General features: G+C 39.5%; 1 protein-coding gene across 2 annotated transcripts in view; it reads right to left on the bottom strand.

The window, feature by feature from the left end:
• The window catches only part of LOC126418631 (CUE domain-containing protein 2), a 107,166-nt gene that overhangs the window by 68,204 nt on the left and 23,080 nt on the right, over positions 1-15,882 (bottom strand). Inside the window, exons 5-6 of one of the 2 annotated variants that reach the window (XM_050085478.1) lie at positions 15,064-15,243; positions 14,633-14,765 (exon numbers count right to left, since the gene is read on the bottom strand). In XM_050085478.1, the coding sequence (XP_049941435.1) occupies positions 14,655-14,765; positions 15,064-15,243 (291 nt within the window). In that variant the 3' untranslated portion in view covers positions 14,633-14,654. Of the gene's footprint in view, positions 1-14,632; positions 14,766-15,063; positions 15,244-15,882 lie in introns of those variants that run through there. The other variant, XM_050085477.1, reaches the window with a different exon arrangement.

Raw genomic sequence — 15,882 nt, 5'->3', positions numbered from 1 at the left:
AACCTGGATTCATTCGAAAAAATGACGTTTTGCCATTCGCGCACACAGGTTCGTCGTTGAGTACATCATCGCAGGCACTCCTGTCTCTGATGCAGCGTCAAGGTTAACCGCAGCCATGGTCTCCAAGATGATAGTCCATGCTGCTGCAAATGTCGTCAAACTGTTCGTGCAGATGGTTGCTGTCTTGCAAACATCCCCGTCTGTTGACTCGGGGATCGAGACGTGGCTGCACGATCCGTTACAGCCATGTGGATAAGATGCCTGTCATCTCGACTGCTAGTGACACGAGGCCGTTGGGATCCAGCACGGTGTTCCGTATTACCCTCCTGAACCCACCGATTCCATATGCTGCTAACAGTCATTGGATCTCTACCAATGCGAGCAGCAATGTCGCGATACGATAAACCGCAATAGCGATACGCTACAATCCGACCTTTATCAAAGTCAGAAACGTGATGGTATGCATTTCTCCTCCTTACACGAGGCATCACAACGTTTCACCAGGCATCGCCGGTCAACTGTTGTTTGTGTATGAGAAATTGGTTGGAAACTTTCCTCATGTCAGCATGTTGAACGTGTCGCCACCGGCACCAACCTTGTGTGAATGCTCTGAAAAGATAATCATTTGCATATCACAGCATCTTCTTCCTGTCTGTTAAATTTCGCATCTGTAGCACATAATCTTCGTGGTGCAGCAATTTTAATGGCCAGTAGTGTATATATATTCAGAGTATGTGTGTATGGTCTTTAATCTCTTCCCAAACCCTTGGATCAATTTCAACCAGATTTGGCACAGAAACAGCATGCCTCACAAGTATCAGCACTGGTTTATTACCTCCTAGCTCCAATAAGAGCGGGGGTACAAATAGAAACACGTTTTTTCCAGTTCCTAGTGTATAGGCTGCCCTACATGACAGACACGTGTAGGAGAGTACTGGCTGCCTGATAGATCTGCTTTGCAGGGCAGCCTACATGTCAGGATCAAGGAATGGCTTTTCAACCTCCAACATGTAGGCTGCCCTGCACAACAGGCGTGCTGTATTGGAGTAGTATCAGCCTGCCTTGTCAACCTGTTTTGCATACAGCCTATACGTAAGGAGCAAGAAATGGATTTCCAACCCCCCCAGACATGTAGGCTGCCCTGCATGACAGGTGTGTTGTGTTGGAGTAGTATCAAGCGCGGATGGAAGGATGGATAGGAAGATAGAGAGGCAGGAGGGGATGGATAGAGAGAAGGGGGAAGGGCGGTAGGGACAGACAGGGGAGGAGAAGGGCAGACAGTGGGGGAGAAGGAGACAGAGTCTGAAGGAGGTGGAGAAGATGAACACCACAGAGAGAGGGCAGGGGAGATGGACAGAAAAAAGGGGTGAGGAGGGGATGGACAGAGATGGGAGGACAAGGTGACACAGGCAGAGGCAGAACCAGGGGGGAGTCAGTGTGAGCAATATTGTGTCTAATGCATATGCAGGTGAAACCACGGAGAAAAGGCTAGTAATAATAATAAATTAACACTCAAAGTAACATACCCCACACTAGTGCGCTTGTTGGCCAGAATTTCCATCTTTGTGATACCTTTTTAGAGCTGAGTTGATAGTTGACACCCTGGTTAGTCACAGGTTTTATTGATAACGACAAGACCTAGTTTTAGAAACTCTAAATTTTAGTGAGTGAACTACTTAAATATTTTAACTTTTTAGTTTTTCATCTTTTGTAGGTTGTTAATGTATAACAAACATCTCTCACTCTGTGTGTTTCTCTAATTTTAAATGCTGATGTGGTGGTGACAGTCAGAAACAACATAATAAACAAAGATATTTATTAAGTGACAGACGGTTTTATTTGCAAAATATTCACAATGATCATGGACTCACATAGGAAATTTATTTCCTTTATTAATATGTTTTACTTACACTATCATTTGGTGATGTGCTCAAAATAATTTTAGTGAAATTATTTGACAATATATTTAAATTTCGTGATAATCTTCCATTTACACGAGCCTGGTGTAATTCAGGTTCTGCAAAAACTCCTGTGATTTGTGTTGCCTTGATGTATTTTTAGCATCAGAGGTACATTTTTATTTCAAGTTACAATTCGTCTTTGCAGTGTGGTTATGAAGAATGCAATACAATATTAAGTTTAAAGTGGAGAGAGATAGTGTAAATACAATATGCACTCTTCATATCCCATTTTAACAACCTCGCCACACTCAATGAGAAATATCGAGTACAAATATAAATTAGATGTTAATAAAAAGATAAAATGAGAAAAAGAACTAAAATTTCAAGGAATTAGGTTGGATGGGGGCTGTGGGGGTTGTAGCACTGAAGGAGAGGGAGAATTGAAGAGGCGAGAATGCAGAATGAATGAAGCAGGGAGGCACGAGAACAGGAATGGGAGTGAGTGTGGGATGTGCATAAAGAAGCATGCTGTTTCAAAATTTAGCAAAATTTTTAGTGTTGTTTACATGCCTGTCAACAGCTCGATGTCTCGACTGCACAGTCAATTGTTACTTTTATTCCTTCCAACACTTACCTTAAATATAATATACAAAATTCTGAACTTTTAATTAACTTTGTACTTGCTGTGATGTCATAACTGAAAATCAACAACTGTGAAATATCACCGTGAGAGGATATTCCCAGCAATGAAATCTCAATTCGGTGGAAATGAATTACTTTTATTCAACATCATCTCCTCACTATTCTTTATTCAACATCAGCAAAACTGAACACTTTCATCTAATGTAGAAGATGGTTATGAATTGTAAACAGCAGTTAAGATAAAAACAAATAAAAGTTCCAGATGTTGAATAATGAGACACTGATGCACACAAAATGGCGGTTCCACTGCAATGAATCTATACTAGGTAACCTGAAAACTGTGTCATTCCTTTTTTGCATTCAGCTGCTGGTTTTTTTTTTTTTTTTTTTTTTTTTTTTTTGCATGGGAGTACAAACCACCTAACATTTGAAAGAGCATGACAGATGCACAATCACAATATGTGGATGAAGTCAACAAAGTTGCGTTTTCAGCAGTCAAACATTGGCTAGTGGTGGTGGTGGTGGTGGTGGTGGTGTGTGAGAGAGAGAGAGAGAGAGAGAGAGAGAGAGAGAGAGAGAGAGAGAGAGAGAGAGAGAGCATAACAGACTGACACACACAAAGCAGGATTCTCAACTGAAACAGTTTGAAAATCTAAACTGCTCATTGATTTACTCAGGTACTGTTAACAGTTTCTTCCATCAGAAATGTTATTCTCTTGTTAATACACATTTCAATGGAGTGATTGCGACAAGAATATCATTTACATTCCTATTTTTTGGCAGTCCAGCCTGAATCTAAATTCTTACATCACTTAACTACTGTGACTGCACTTTTAGAAGTTGAACAAACTTGTCTGCTAGCTATTTTTTTGTTGCAGCACCAGCACAGACGAGGAGAAGCTGTTTCACATTTCTCGAATATTAGAACCAGCATGGACTGAAAGTATAACAACAGAACTGGCCATGGTCTTATTGAAGGAACCATCTGAACATTATCGTGTCACGTAAGGCTTGACTGACAGTATTCTTGAAAGGCAGTAGGGAGGAGATCGTCCCACCAGAAAGTGCCTAACGTGTGCCATTCACATTACACAACACTGTGCTCAGAGTCATTATTAAGCAATGTAAACTACTGTTTTGACGAGATGAAATCACTTACTACAGCTACCCGTGTCGTCAAGCAAAGGTAAACCAATATTCTTCATGCAGTTCAGTAGAATTCGTGAAGTTGGGAATGGGTCTATCACCAAGACTTCAAGGATCATTACAAGATACGAATATGAGCATATTCTCACTTCATGGAGTAAAAAGAAAACAAAGTTGCACCCCAAAGTTGTGTACTCCACAGAAATGTCATTTGAACATTCAACTGCTATTGTGAGACAAAAAACATCAAAAATCTACCTGACAATGGGCACCTCCTATATCACCATCACATGATGAGAGCAACATACAAGTTATGGCTTGCAGGTACCCACAGCGAGAATGCAAAGTAACTTCATCTGCCAGTTTGGGGACAACTGGGATAGCTGTAATGACTCAGAGAATAAGAAACCATCCCCACACAACCAATTTGAACTCTAGGCATCCATTACAAACGACAGTACAAACCCTCAGCACCGTGGTTCACAAAGATTGTGAGCAAGCAAACATCTGGAATGGTACAGAAACCAACGGATTCTCTCTGCTGACAGGTGTTAGGATTTGTCTGACACCTGAGGAGACAGCTATGTTCCCATGCACGATTCAGTCAAGAGGCCCATGGGTTCAGCAAGGGGGTGTGACAGTTATTTTCTGGGACGGTTAAATAATAATAATAATAATAATAATAATAATAATAATAATAATAATAATAATGAATTACAGCTGGAGGCAATGTTTACACACCAATCCCCCTTGTCAGCTAGAAACTACATCCCTGTAATGCATTTTGAGCCAAGGTGACAGTTGATACATTGGTTATGCACTAGTTTTATTGATAGTGACACTATACTCTAAGTTTTGGTGAGTGACCTTAAAAAATATCAGATGCCTCTCATAACTGTGCAGTAGCAGGACAGCACCCTCTAGCTTACTGCCCAGCCCTACAGTCAAAATTTTGTTGATGGGTTTGTCTTTTAAGATGATAATGCATGATCATATTACACCCACAGCATGAATATTTTATTCCAGAAGGTAAGAACTGAACAACTTACACTTTACATTTACACGGCTACTACACAATTCGCAATTGCCTGGGACAGGTTTCATGGAACTACCTTCAAGCTACTTCTCTACTACTCCACTTCCAAACTGTGCACGGGAAAAACGAATGCTTAAAACTTTCTGTCCAAGTTCCAAATTCACATCTGGAGGAGACTGCTGGTGATTGAAATTTTATGTTGAGATCCCATCAAAATGAAAAACATTGATATTTTAATGATTGCCACCCAAATTTGTATATTATGTCTTTGCTACGCTCTCAAAATGAACTGCCTTTTTCGAACGTTTTTAGTCCTCCGCCAAACCTAACTGGCGAGGATGCCAAACTGCACAGCAGTACTTGACAAGGGGATGGACAAGCATAGTTTAGGTAGTCTCTTTAGCAGATCTGCTGCATCTTCTAAGTCTTTTGTCATTGCCTTCTCCACATTATCTATGTGATTGTTCTAAATTAAGTAATTTGTAATTGTAATTCCTGGGTATTTAGTTGAACTGGCAGCCTTCAGGATTTGTGTGATTTATCACATCATCGAAATTTAATGGATTCCTTTTAGTGATCCTGTGGATGACTCCACATTTTTCATCATTTAGAGTCCATTGCCATTTTGCGCACCCAACACTATCTTGTTTAAATCATTTTGCAAATAGTTTTAAACTTCTGATAACTTAACTAGAAGTAAACAAACAGCATCTGCAAACAATCTAAGAGGGCTGCTCAGATCGTCTCTTAAATCATCTATATAGACTAGAAAGAGTGGACGACCTAAACACTTCCTTGAAGAAAACCAAATATCACTTCTGTTTTACTAGATGACTACAATTCATAGGCAATGAGACAAGACAGCATTTGTCAGGAACAGTGCCAAAAGTCTTCTGGAAATCTAGAAATGGAATCACTCTGAGGTCCACTGTTGATAGCACAGGAGATTTTGTATGAATAAAGAGCTAGTTGTGTTTTACCAGAACAATATTTTCTGAATCTGTGCTGACTGTGTCAGTAGCTAGTTTTCTTCAGGTCTAATATTTGTACACAGATATGTTCCAAAATCCTACCGCAAAGTATTGTCAGGGGTACATGTTTGTAATTCAGAGGGTTACTTTAATTTCCTTTCTTGTGTATTGGTGTGACCTATGCAATTTTCCACTCTTTAGATGCAGGTCTTTCTTCACTGAGTGAGCAGTTTTATGATTTCTATATATAGAGCTAATGTATCAGCATACTCTGAAAAAGACCTAACTGGCATAAAATCTGTCCAGAAGACTTATCTTTATTGTGCGATACAAATTGCTTTGCTGCACTGAGGATACTGGCATCCAAGTTTCTAATGTTTGCAGCTGTTTTTGATTTGACTTCTGGTATGTCCTGCAGTATCTGCTGTAATTAACAAGATTGAGCATGCTTGGGACAAGTTTAAACTTGCTGAGTGTAGAGCAATATAGTAGAAGTATGTCGTACTGAATGTTACTCAGCAGCAGATTTTGATACAGCAGATAGACAATTTTGGTTATCACTTTGTTTTTATTTTACAGTAAAGTTAATTTCAAAAGGCTAATTCCTTCATACCCAGCTCCCTTTCAGTCTAAGCCCACACACATTCACCAATTGCAGACACTGTAAAACCTTTTTTTTGAACAGTATAAATAATTATAAACTTAACATACAACAGATCATTTAGAAGAATCTGTTAAGTAGGTATTTGTGATGGCCCACAATCCTGTCAGCACACAATTTTGAGTAGTACTTCAAACATCTGAATTTCTGACCCTTGAATGGCACAAACTTCAATGATACTTAACATTACTTCCACATATATAAGTAACGTAGTGCAAAATCATATGTTTGACACTCCTTTTAAAACTGCCAGTCCATAAGAGTCAACTCTAAACTGGCGTTTCAGGCAACTAGTAGCCGAAGAAGTTGTAAGACATCAAATAACACAACGTAACAACAGAAATGTTATGGTTTGGTTGAATGTGAATGTGCATCATCTGCAGAAGTGTAACACAGTACATTATTTATTACTTTAACTTCTCAGTTATACACTTCTTTTCTACTCTCATCACTGTGCAGTAGCAGGACAGCACCCTCAAGCTTACTGCCAGCCTACTCGGTTGCTTAGTCAGCGCATTTTATATTGCACTAATAATGTTATTTCCTTGTCTTTAACACCAGAGGTGTGGAATTTGTGGTCTCATCTTTTACAGCCATATAGTCTAAAAAAATCTATTATACAAATGTAATTAGTTTTATTTCTACAGTTAATTCTTAAATCACTTCTCAAATAAATGATACAAAAATGTAAAAAGAAATACAGTTTGGTATCAATTTTTTATTCTGAAGTAATTTCATGGAATTACATAAAAAATTCATTATTTAAATGACTACATTAGTGTTTGCTTGGGCAAATGTTGATAGAACTTTAAAAACAGTCTGTCACATATAAATCAATAATGCCAAATGATAGACTTTTCACTTCATAAGCAGCACACTGAAGTGACAGAGAACCAAGCACTGAACTGAAAGACTACTGGAATATCACCATGGTTTTGTATCCAGGCGATTACCACATTACTTCAAACAACTTATCACTAAGCTCCAGTTGCAGCAGAAAGGTGGTATATCTTGAGTGAATCACAGCACACACACACACACAAATGATTTCATCATCAAACACGTGGTTCACATTAGCAGTATTCTTTAGTTCCACAGCAAAATTTTACAACAACTTTAATTGTCTACCACAATCACATTGCTATGACTGTTTTCAACAGAAATGTATATTCCAGATACTGAGACATTATCTGGAGAAGAAGTTTCTGCCAAAGCTGTTTCAAGCATTAAACAAAATAGTTGACTGTGACCAATACATAAAGTTACTGAACATAAACTGGCAGGCACTGTTGCTCTGCCTTCCTATGGTAAATACAGCTACCATCAATCAGCAATTAGCAATACTTTTTCAAAATACCACTGTATGCACGTTACATTTGTTTGATTACCATCTAAGGTTCACCAATAGAAACAAATCATATGACATATAAAAAATTGCTGGCAGTTTCATTGCAACTTGTCAAAGTTATTGTACTGGGATCTTCAGCTAACATTTGTTTAATAATTTTTCTGACTTTTTGCCAGCACAAGTGACTGTAATTGTCAAAGACTAACCCTCCATTGCTGCTGCATTCTGCCACCAGAAATAAAGGGTAAATCTTTGACAATATCAGCCATTTGAGCTGGCAAAAAGTCAGAAAATCACTAAACAAATGTCAGCTGACACTAAGCAAATGTCTGCTGAAGAGCCAAAATGAAAATCAACAGGCAACATATCTACATGACAAGTGGTCACTATGTTTAATTGGGTGCTCTGACTCCAAATGTCTAAAGCATGAAAGAAGTATTGCATTTGCCTAAATATGCGAAGGGTTTCAGATTTCAAATGGCGCAAAAGAAAAAAAAGAGACTTCTTTCTCATAATACTGAGAGAGATGTGAGGTAAGGAAACTAATTTGTGCAGAACTTGGCACAAGATCTTGTATCATTTTTAGCAGAGCATTAATCCCTTCCCAATGTGGAACATTATTTCCCATGTTTATACTTTAAGCTGTTAGTACAGGTTGGGGAGGAGAAGGGGCAAGGAAGGAATATTGGAGAGGCTTTTCAGTTACATACATTTCCTCCCTTTACTGCAAACTCTAAGCAAACCATGTATTTCTCTGCCTTCCCAACTCTACTTTGCTTTCTTCCTTCAGGTAAAAATATTTTAATTTACTTCTCACTCATGTTTCTTGCAATTCATTTCCTACCCCCATCTGCCCCCTTCTTGTCAGAATTTCATCTAGTAAGCGTCCATCCTCCCCGGCTGGGTCAGAGATTTTCTCCGCTCAGGGACTGGGTGTTGTGTTGTCTTAATCATCATCATTTCATCTCCATCGACGCGCAAGTCGCCGTAGTGGTGTCAGATCGAAAGACTTGCACCCGGGGAACGGTCTACCCAACAGGAGGCCCTAGTCACATGACACTCACTTACCTGGTGAGCAATGCTTCTGCCGCAAGAGAAATAAAATTCATCATTCTAATGCTCAAAGCAAGAAAAACAAACACATTAAGAAGTCAATTATAAAAAAAATATAAAAATGTCTGACTAATCACCTCAGAGGACGAGCCCTTAGGGCGCATTGGTAATAACAGTACCAAAAGAGTCACTAAATGGCAGTAAGCTGTGTAGGTTTCGTTGCAACTATCGGTATTTGAACCAATGGATACTCGCAGATGGCTACCCCATATCAATGTAACAGAGGCCTTATATAATATAGGCCAATGTTGTTATTTCACAACTATGTACCTACAAAGTGGTAATCATCAATGAGAAGTAGCACTGGAAGATTAGCTACAAACCACATTCAGCTACAAACCATCTGGCCATTATCTGTACCATCATATGTGATTTGGATTAAAATAGCTGCTATCAGATGGAGTATTATGAGGACTGCAACAAAAATGATGCGTGGTTTACTTAGACAACATCACTGCATTCCCAAGGACGGCCAGGAGCATGTAATACATTTATCCGATGTTTCTCATAATTTACATGCAACACAAAAAGCACTCAGCTTGGAAAACTGGTATTTCGTATTACACGCATATTATCGGCCAGGAGGATGTATATGCTAAGCCATGATTTGTTGAAAACATGAGAACCTGCCTAAAGTCCATTGTGGATAAAGAATTGCAATTGTATTTAGTCTTAGCTAATTTTCATAGAAAATTCATTATAAAATTCAGTGAAATCTCAATACCCCTCACACCATAACATAAGGAGCAAAATTTCGATATCTCTGGACTGCGGAACAGAGTTTGTAAAGTCGGGTCACATCTTAAGCCAGAAGGTAGACGGAAGTGAACATCTGATAGCATATGCTTGAAGACAATAAGGCAGAAAGAAATTATTCAACCACAGGAAAGGAAATGCTAGCACTAATCTAAGACCTCACTTATTTCTGCTTTTATTTTAAGGGATGATATTGCAAGGTAATAACTAATCTTGTGGCATTGAAATGATTACTGGGACAAAAAGCAAGTGACAAAAAGAAGCAAGTAATTTAACTAATACTAAATGAATTTGATTTTGAAGTTGTATATCGACTGGGAAAATCACATAGGAATGCAGAATGACTAAGCAGGCAAATACGTGCCATGGAATGTGCTGGTGTAGACATACAAGAATGGCAGAAAGCACAAGGTGTTGACCCAAATTGTCATCATTTTTCAAAGCAACTGCAATTCAGCAGTGTAGACTGATTACTGTGCAAATGGCCTCGCCACAGTGGTAATACTGGTTTCTGTCAGTGTTACCACTGCAGCAAGGCTGTTGGCACAGCACACCACCTACACTGCTGAATGGTGGTTGCTTCGTTCCTGTCAGATCAACAAAGTTAAGCACTGTCGAGCTTGGATAGCACTTGGTTGGGTGACCATTCATGTCTCCCGAGTGCTAGTGGCAACCAAGACAAACTCAGCCTTTGTGAGGCCAACTGAGGACCTACCTGGCTGTGAGGTAGTGGCTCCGGTCTCTGTTGAGAATGGCATGGCTAATGGTCGGTACCATTGGGCATTCCAAGCCCTGTTTGGATGGAGTTTAGTTTAGTTTGCTTTAGTGTAGTTTAGTTTAGACCGAGTGCTGTATTGAAAGCCAAGATGTGGTTTGCGACTAGTGGTACCAGCAAAATTATGAAATGAGTTGTTGATGCAGGCTCAGGATTCAGTTGTACCTGGACAGTGGCTGCCAGTCACAGAATGCTGAGACACACAAACAGGATATCACACGTTATGTAAAAAATTGTATTCCATGTGCACGAAGAGTGGGCTTTACCAGAGGCAAATAGATCGTATCAAATGAGTGGCATGGACATATTCAGATCCTTCACTCAAACACCAACAGAGAACTTTTACATACTAACAATAATTGATTATTTTTCATGTTTCATGCCCATGATCATCATACCAAACCAGCAGGCAGAAACATAACAGGCTGAGCCAAAAATTTTATTTCAGATGTAATAAAGCAGTCGTGTCACTTATTATGCACTATAAAGCTTACGACAAGTATATTACAATCATAGGCAGATGGATGGAATGATACAGCCCACAGGGCAACAGGAAAATTGTGAGCTACAACATCAATACCCACCATAACAAGGTAAGTCCTTCTCCCTTATGGATTAGTGGTGTATAACTCCAAAGTCCACGAGAGTACAGGCTTGTCCCAGTATGAGGTGGTTTTCAGTCAAAAGATGCCCTTTCCTTTTGAGCTATGAAAGTCAATCCAGAAGAAGATATGTTGACAGTTAGAAATTTTTTAAAAAGGTTAAAAAATATTTGGCACCTTGTTAAAAATATGAACACTTAGGCCTTGGAAATACAGTAAGGTACTCATAATAAAGAAGCAATGTTACCAAAGTATCACGTGAAATGATGAGTGATGCCAACCAATCCATGTGCACCAAAAGACAAGTCCAACAAGTCTGATACACATTCGTAAGTAGTAGAAATGACATCACCTGCTAATGTTAAATTACAATTACCAGTGCGCACCACAGTAGTGCACATATGGTGTGCTCATTCACTTAAAGGAGCCCCAAATGCAATGCCTCCACTGCTGCACCACCTTTCGAAGGAGCAAAGAGAGAAGCAGAAGGGTGAATGGAAAAAAGGAAAAGAAAGGTAAGATCAGGCAAATATCATTAATTTGTCGGGTGTAGAGTTGAGTGTTACACCCTCCCACAAACATGTGCACGCCATCCCCTGGCCATGTAATTTCATTCTGTTACACTCAGAAATCTGTAAGGACTTATCTTAAAGATACAATCACCAAAAAAAAAAAAAAAAAAAAAAAAAAAAAAAAAAAAAAAAAAAAAAAAAAAAAAATTCCAAAGAATTGGACTGCACTGGTTGTTTTCTGCGGTAACCCGGTGGTCATCATTTGTACCCACTATAATAGTGGCACACAGCACAGAGCTACAAGGTTTATTGATCAATGGCACCTGGTGTAAAATTTCTGGACCAACCTTCAGATTACCCACAACCATCACTTGAACCACAACCCTAAATCTCACCCATATATTAACTTGCCTACCTACCTGCCTTGTGCTTTGAGATTGTATCCACTGTAAACCTGACCTACTTGACTAACATGTTAAACCTGATCCTTCTTGCATCTATATATCAGATTTTAGTTGTACAAAATTGCCGCATATCAATGGAACACCTAATAAACAACATGAAAAGATATTGTGCAGAACATAATCGCAAACTTTTAGCCATAGGAACCACAACCTCAGCAACCTGCATAATTCTAGCCATCACAGATATTGCTTACTACCAGTTCTAAGCATAGAGTTGACCAAATACCACCCATACCGACCTCCAACCTGTGGGTTCACACCAGTGGTACTGGCACCCAAGAAGATCTGGCTGACATGAAAAAGTGCAAATTGCAAGCAAAAAAACTGTGTATGCTTAGCTTAAGTGTGACAATGGAGATAGTGAGACTGTAAATGAAGTGCACTCACAAAATTCAAGTCATAGACACAAAGTGTACTAAATGTAACTACTTCAAGTGCTGTGTTGTAACCATTTTTTGAACAGAAATTCAGGAACTGAATTTAGTTAAGGACAGACGAGAGTAATGGATCAAGCAGTGCCAGTAGCCAGAATGCAAACTTCTGGGAAATGACCGTTGCAAGTCAGTAACTTATGCTGACAGAAGCACCTTTTGCCAATCATACCAACCTACTACTGTGAGTAAATGATTGTTCAGAAGACTGGCCACCCTTTGTGAAGCTTCCAGCAGGAGAGTTTGATGACACTGAGGTATGTGGCAATGATGCAACTTCTGTCTATTCTGTTCCAGAAATTAGCATTTATATCCTCTGAGACCAGCTAGTCAGGATTCGGGATAGCTGGGCTATGCCATAATGCTCAGTCTGGGCCAGTTGCTGCCATCAAGAAGTCATACCAATGATGCAGCTACCATCTGTCACTGTGCCTCAAACCTCCTATTGCTGCCTGACCACCGAAACACTTGGCAGCTTTGCTGGAGTCCAGTCACCTTTAAGCATGCCAGGGCTTGCATTGGGAACAAAAAGAGCTTTGGGTGTGTATCTACAGTAAAATAAAACAATGAAAAATCCAGGTTGGAATAATGACAACATCATGAAAAGGCTAGCTGCTACTCACCATATAGCGGAGATGCTGAGTCACAGAAAGGAGACTCAGCGTCTCCTTTATATGGTGAGTAGAAGCTAGCCTTTTCATAATAGTGTCTATAGTAAAATATTTGTCTGAATGAATGCATTTGGCTGCAGCTGTCAGTTCTACTTCACTTGTACAACTGTAGAATACTTTCAAGAATTACTATAGAGAGAGCCAATCAGAATTCACTACATAAAAATCAGTTTGATTTTCTGGCAGTTTAATTTTAATTAATTTTTGCTTTAACGACAATTTTGATGTATTACCAATACTTCATGCACATCAACATAAGATCTGAAGTATACTTAAAGCAAAGTATCCAAGAATCATGGATCTCTCTTTAAATTCTCCAAGTTAAGTGTTGTAGGTTATTCAATTCTAAAGTGTCCCTTGATAGCTGTGCGAGTTAAGCTTCGAATTCGCCTGGCAGTTAACAAAAAAGACAACATACTGGCCAGCCTGTATGTGGTTTTTAGGCAGTTTTACACGTCCCACTATGTGAATGCCAAGTTGATACTCATGTTCTACCTCAGATATACATAACACACACATTTAGAAAACTGAAACTACATGGCAGATTAAAACTGCGTGCCGCACCAAGACTTGAACTTGGGAACTTTAACTTTTGCGGGCAAGTGCCCTACCGACTGAGCAACCAAATCATGACTCACGACCTGTTCTCACAGGTTTACTTCTGCCAGTACCTCATCTTTCCTTCCAAATTTCATAGCATCTCTTCCATGAAACTTTCAGGACTAGTGGAGACTTGGCTTAGCTACAGCCTGGGGGATGTTTCCAGAATGAGACTACGTACTAGCAGAAGTAAAGGTGTGAGAACAGGTTGAGAGTCATGCTTAGATAGCTCTGTCAGTAGAGCACTTGCCCACAAAAGGCACAGGTTCACGTCTCGATCCAGCACAGTTCCAATCTTCCAGGAAGTTTAATATCCATGCACAGTCCACTGCAGAGAGAAAATATCATTCTGGAAACATACTCCAAGTGGTGGCTACACCAGATCTCCACAATATCCTTTCTTCCACGAGTGCTAGTCCTGCAAGTTTTACGGGACAGCTTCTGTGAGGTTTGGAATGCGGAAGATGAGGTACTGGCAGAAGTAAAACTGTGAGAATGGGCCACGAGTCATGCTTGGGTAGTTGAGTCAGTAGAGCACTTGCTTGCAAATGATACAGGTCCTGACTTGAGTCTCGGTCTGACACACAGCTTTAATCTGCCAGGAAGTTTTATACAGCACACATTCTGTTGCAGAGTGAAAAATCTCATTTTGAAAACTTTCACTTACATATAGACTTTATTTTAGAAGCAGATACATGGGGCACACTGGTATCATGCTGAGAGGGGGACTGATGACTTTAGATGTTTTGTCTCCTTAAATCCATAATCAACAGTTTAATTCCAAGGCTTTATTCTAAAGACAAAATTTGGCTAATCCATTAAAAGCTGAAATGTGAGAATGTAAGGTAAAAAAAAAAAATAATAAATTTTTTGAACCAAACGACCTTAAAAGAGTACCAAATAATGGCTGTTATGTGGAAGAAAGCACGAGAATCTATAAATACTAATTTTCAAATTTTTATGCAGAAAGGAAATGTTCGAAAAAGGTGAAACTGTCTCCAGAAACCGATCTAGCTTTTTTTTATTTACGTGAAAATATTTTTAGAGAGGTGCAACAGATCACAGCTCTCCCAATACTGCGCTCTCTCCCCTCTGCCCTGTGCAGCCAGCCACACTTGACAAAGCTCTGCATGTACCTGGAAAACAAGCAACACAACTAGCACTCAGTGCTCTAGGAAGAACTGTGATCAGGTGGCCACTGGTCGCTTCTGCTTAACCTGCTGAAATGTCAACCACAAAATTATTTTAATCAAAGTATTAACTGGGTCAACTGATATCTACAGGGGCCATGTAAATCGGGAACAACTTGAAAATAGCTGGTGGCTGGTACGAACAACAGTTTCACCCAATATTCACCTAAAGAAATAGTACACTACAGCTGCTATCAAAACTGAAGCTAGACTATTCCTAGGTCAGTCTCCAGAAGCAACTTACAGTCATAGCCGGAGAGTGGCTGGTGAGGCTCTGGCCCGCCTCCTGGCGGTGCAGTACCAACTGAGCAGCACGGCCGACATCACCCTCGGCAATGGCCAAGCAGTGACGCACCTCGATAGTGCACGCGCTGGGGAACATCTCCTGTAGGAGCTGCACTTGAGCTGCGTCGTACTGTGGCTCCTGCAATAAAGGAAGATAAACTTACAATTCCAACACACTGAGGCATGAACATCAATCGTATTAAACAACACAATCTTAAACAATTTTGCCGCAATTTTTAATTTTATTTCAGGTATAAGACCGGTTTCAGACTAAACGTACATTACTGATAGTTAGAAGTAGGACTACATGTTTGAGTCGTTTTATACTCATTAAGACATCCTGCACATGTTCCTGGGTACAATTTCTGCTCTTTTAATTGGCTCTGTATATACCTGCACATGCATACAGAAACTGGGCTTCATATAACAAAATCGAAGAAGCAACACACCATCCACTCACTTAAAAAATTCATCTGACAGCAAAAAGAATGAAACTGTATCAACTTTGTTACTCTAATGGAGTTCCACTGTATAATGACATATTCAGTTTGCTATGTCACAAGTTTAAAAGAATTACTTCATTTCCAAAACAATTACCATGGTGTTCACAATTCCAGTACCACAATTCACCAATTTGATTTCACAATGAGTATAATCAATCACTAGAACAACAAACAATCATTCAGAACTAGGAACATTAGACACATTTATCTGATCTTTCTATTGCCAGTATTTGTATCCCTGAGGATTTTTCTTATATGGGCATCACATCCTAGTA

Source organism: Schistocerca serialis, chromosome 9, assembly GCF_023864345.2.
Source record: "Schistocerca serialis cubense isolate TAMUIC-IGC-003099 chromosome 9, iqSchSeri2.2, whole genome shotgun sequence".
NCBI lineage: Eukaryota > Metazoa > Arthropoda > Insecta > Orthoptera > Acrididae > Schistocerca > Schistocerca serialis.
This window is presented reverse-complemented; position numbering and strand designations above follow the sequence as displayed.